The following is a 3683-nucleotide window of genomic DNA, read 5'->3' on the forward strand; positions in this document are numbered from 1 at the left end:
TAAAAGATGAAAAAAACTGTATTCATAAAACTAAAAGGGTTTGTTCTGTAAAATTTGGATTCAGTCAAAAGGCTGCACTTAAGTAACTAGTAGGTCACATGTGGCTTAAGGCCGCAGGTTCCCCACCCCTGGTATCGATAATATGTTTGGTATAGATATTTTGAAACTAAAGTAATATTGCCATATAAAGCAATTGTATACATTACTTTGAAGTTTACAAGTAACAAAACGGAATGTTTATAATCACTGTTCAAGAACAAATGTTTAGGAAGTTGCAACTATAAAAACTTAAAAAAAATCACATAAACTGACAAAAATGAATTTCAGGTGGTACAAACTAGACTTGGAGATTTGTTGTAGACTAAACTGCAATTCGCCCAAATTTGGACCATTTGGCGCAAGCCCAAAACATGTTCATATTCATTTTCATTCAGTAGTCAAAGTGCTGAAAAAAGGGGGGTGGAATGGAGAAAAAAACTTATTTTTTTTTTAGGGTGGGCAAATAAGCAGCCTAATTTCCCTTGATGGACAAAAGGTCTACCCAATGAAGTGGGCTAGATCTCCTGTCCAATCAAGAGGTAGTAACATGTATTGATGGTTAGGGCATATCTTACAACATTTCAAAAGAAGAAATAGGGACCCTTTAAGATTAGGTGTGTGAGTGAGGGTGTGGCCAGGGTCAGACAGTACTCAAAAACTACATATGACTCACTTCTAACAATTTATGCAACTAAAATGTAATTTAGAAAATAACAATGGGTGCTATATAAATAGCCTGATTTCTAAACACATTTCTTAGTTTAAAGTTACATTACTGTGAGTATTATTGCTGTGGAGCACTGTTATAACTCAGATACACTGAACTAATGGAAAACAGAAAAATTAGGATAGAAAAATGACAGAGGGATTTGGCCCCAAAGTAGAGACTGTCCCTCTTAAACTGGTAGACTTGGGAGGTAAGGGTTAGGGGACCATGATTAAATGTTGATTTGATTCACAGATCAAGTGACAATGGACCAGTAGATAAAATAGAGAGAAAATAGGAGGAATACAAGTACTATACTTCCAAGGGAATTCTTCTAGGCACTTTGACTTCAGTTACTGAGGGAGGGAGACCGGCAGAGATACAGTTTTGTACCCTTATAGAGTGGAATATAGCCTATTGAGTAATTTGCAGTTACCCTATAATTGAGATCTAGTCAGGCTAAGAGGATCCTGACAACTGTCAATCTTGGCCATAAAGCATTAGGTAGCACAACAGTGATTTTCCACTGCACTTCAAAGAACTAGTATAAAGAGAACCCATGGTGGTTTCATAGACTCTCTTTTAACCAGGTTCGAGTGCTGGGCTAACACACCAACATCAGAGTCTATGATGTTCAGAAGCTTTCATTTTATGTCATATATATATATATATATATATATATATATATATATATATATATATTTTATTATTATTATTATTTTTTAATAACCAGAATGTTTTTTAATTAACCAATTACCCAGAAATATTTTTTTTTCCTTTCAGTTCCAAAACTAGTTTGTCTTAGATTTTTAAACCACCCAATTGCATACCTCGGAACATTGAGTAGTATGTAACCAAAATGGAGTAGTTCGGGGGAAAGGGGAAGTGCCAGTAATGCAGTCGCATCACTGGCAATGCCCAAAAGGGGTAGGCCTTTCAACAAGTGGGGGGCTGAATGCCCTCAATACAGTTTGCACAGTGTTAGTTTGTCTAATGCTGCACTTATACCTTATACCAGATGTTGTACACCAGAGAACAAGCCTGGGATGGCAAGAATGGACCCTTACATTTGGTACTCTTTCACTAAATCTAGGTTTGTTGGGAGGTATGCTGTAGCACTCTATTGCATTAAAGGGACACTCCAGTCCCCATTACTAAATAAAGTTGTTATGGTGACAGAAGTCCCCTGGGCATTTTTACCTTAAGGGTTTAAACTGTTCTTGAACAGTTTAACTTCAAACGTTGCCTCCAACGCCCATCTACAAGTCAGAAAGGGGGAGTCCGGCTTTTGAATCTCAGTTACAGGAAGCACAGAGGGGCACAGCTGATTGGCTAGAGTAGTCAGCTGATGTACTAAGCTAATCAGTAGCTCGACTTGATAGGAAAGAAACATCATCTAAACATCTTCAAAAAGAGATTTGCTTTCAGTTAAGCCATTCTTAAAAATGTAAATTCACTTGAATTCTTACTTTAGTATATAACCCTGATATTTTTTAGTTTCTCCAAAAGTGTATATTATTTATTTGTTTTGCTATGATTCCTGTGAGGATTGTTTTTAACAGCTCTAAATTAACTTGTATGCTTCCCTTTAACAAATATTTGTTTTTTTTACTTTTAACCTAATTTATCATTTATATGTTAAAATATATTAACAACTAATATTAAAGAGGAATTTCCACTTCATAGTATTTTCATATTATGTTTAACTATCTCTAAACTTAGCAAATCTATAGTCTGCTATGTCTGAAAATTTAATTTATAAAAACTTATAGAAATCCAAGTGGCCTTAAACGGAAAGTGGGCACCTCCATCTTTGCTTCTAGTCAGTCATTGTTATAAGCTCTGCCCTTTGGATCTGGCAGTCAACATTTAAAAAATGATGTTTCTGATTTTCTTTAAATGTATTGTGTCCCGTGGCTGTGCCTTGGCTGTGCCAGCACAAAATCTGAATTGTGGTATAAATTGCTAAATGTTTAATATACATGTAAAAGAAAATTGAGCATGGATAAATGTTATGGTTATTTGTCAATCATTGAATGTTTAGGAAGAATCCCAATCAATTTGTTGGGCATAGAATTTAGGTAAAACTAAGTAAAAAAAAAACAATACAAAGAAAGTGAAATACATTACAAGTGTATAAACTGGATGTACAATTGCAACAAATAACTTCATAAGAAAACTAATATTTTCTCTTTGTTTTGTTTTTTCAGTTTCCAGTACTTCAGCTGAACATTGTGCCTGGCTGTTTCCTTTGATAATAAGTCAGATATCTCTGTGGGTTTTTATTCTGAAAACAAAGCAATAAGTCAAAATAAATTAAAGATTCTTCTGATTAAATATTCCAGTTCATTTTACAGGGATATTTAGCACAGGGGCCAAAACATTGTGATGTTGAATTCAAGAAAAGGAATAAAACTGATATTTAATTAAATGTAGTTTGTGTGATTTATTTGTGTGAGCTATTTGTAATACATTAAATATATGTAATTGGCTGAACTGAAATAATTATGATATAAATATGTAAAACAATAATGTTTTGCAATATTTATACCTTTGGAATTATGCTATGTAAATTGTAAGATTGTTTGAGTAAGGCTCTCTTCACCTCTTAGTTACCGTATATACTCGAGTATAAGCCGACCCGAATATAAGCCGAGGCCCCTAATTTTACCGCCAAAAACTGGGAAAACTTATTGACTCGAGTATAAGACTAGGGTGGGAAATGCAGCAGCTACTGGTAAATTTCTAAATAAAATTAGATCCTAAAAAAATTATATTAATTGAATATTTATTTACAGTGTGTGTATATAATGAATGCATTGTGTGCGTATGAGAATGCAGTGTGTATGGGTGCAGTGTGTATGGGTGCAGTGTGTGTGTATAAGTGCAGTGTGTGTGTATGAGTGCAGTGTGTGTGTATGAGTGCAGTGTGTGTGTA

The 3683-nt window shown here is 34.4% G+C and overlaps 1 protein-coding gene across 1 annotated transcript in view; it reads left to right on the forward strand.

Annotated features, from left to right (window-relative positions):
* TECTA (tectorin alpha) overlaps positions 1–3107 on the forward strand; it is a 187094-nt gene extending 183987 nt beyond the window's left edge. The window contains 1 exon segment of the mRNA XM_063436299.1: positions 2956–3107. Coding sequence (XP_063292369.1) covers positions 2956–3050 — 95 coding nt within the window. The 3' untranslated portion in view covers positions 3051–3107.
* Positions 3108–3683: the final 576 nt, after the last annotated feature.

Source organism: Pelobates fuscus, chromosome 11, assembly GCF_036172605.1.
Source record: "Pelobates fuscus isolate aPelFus1 chromosome 11, aPelFus1.pri, whole genome shotgun sequence".
In the NCBI taxonomy this organism is placed as follows: domain Eukaryota; kingdom Metazoa; phylum Chordata; class Amphibia; order Anura; family Pelobatidae; genus Pelobates; species Pelobates fuscus.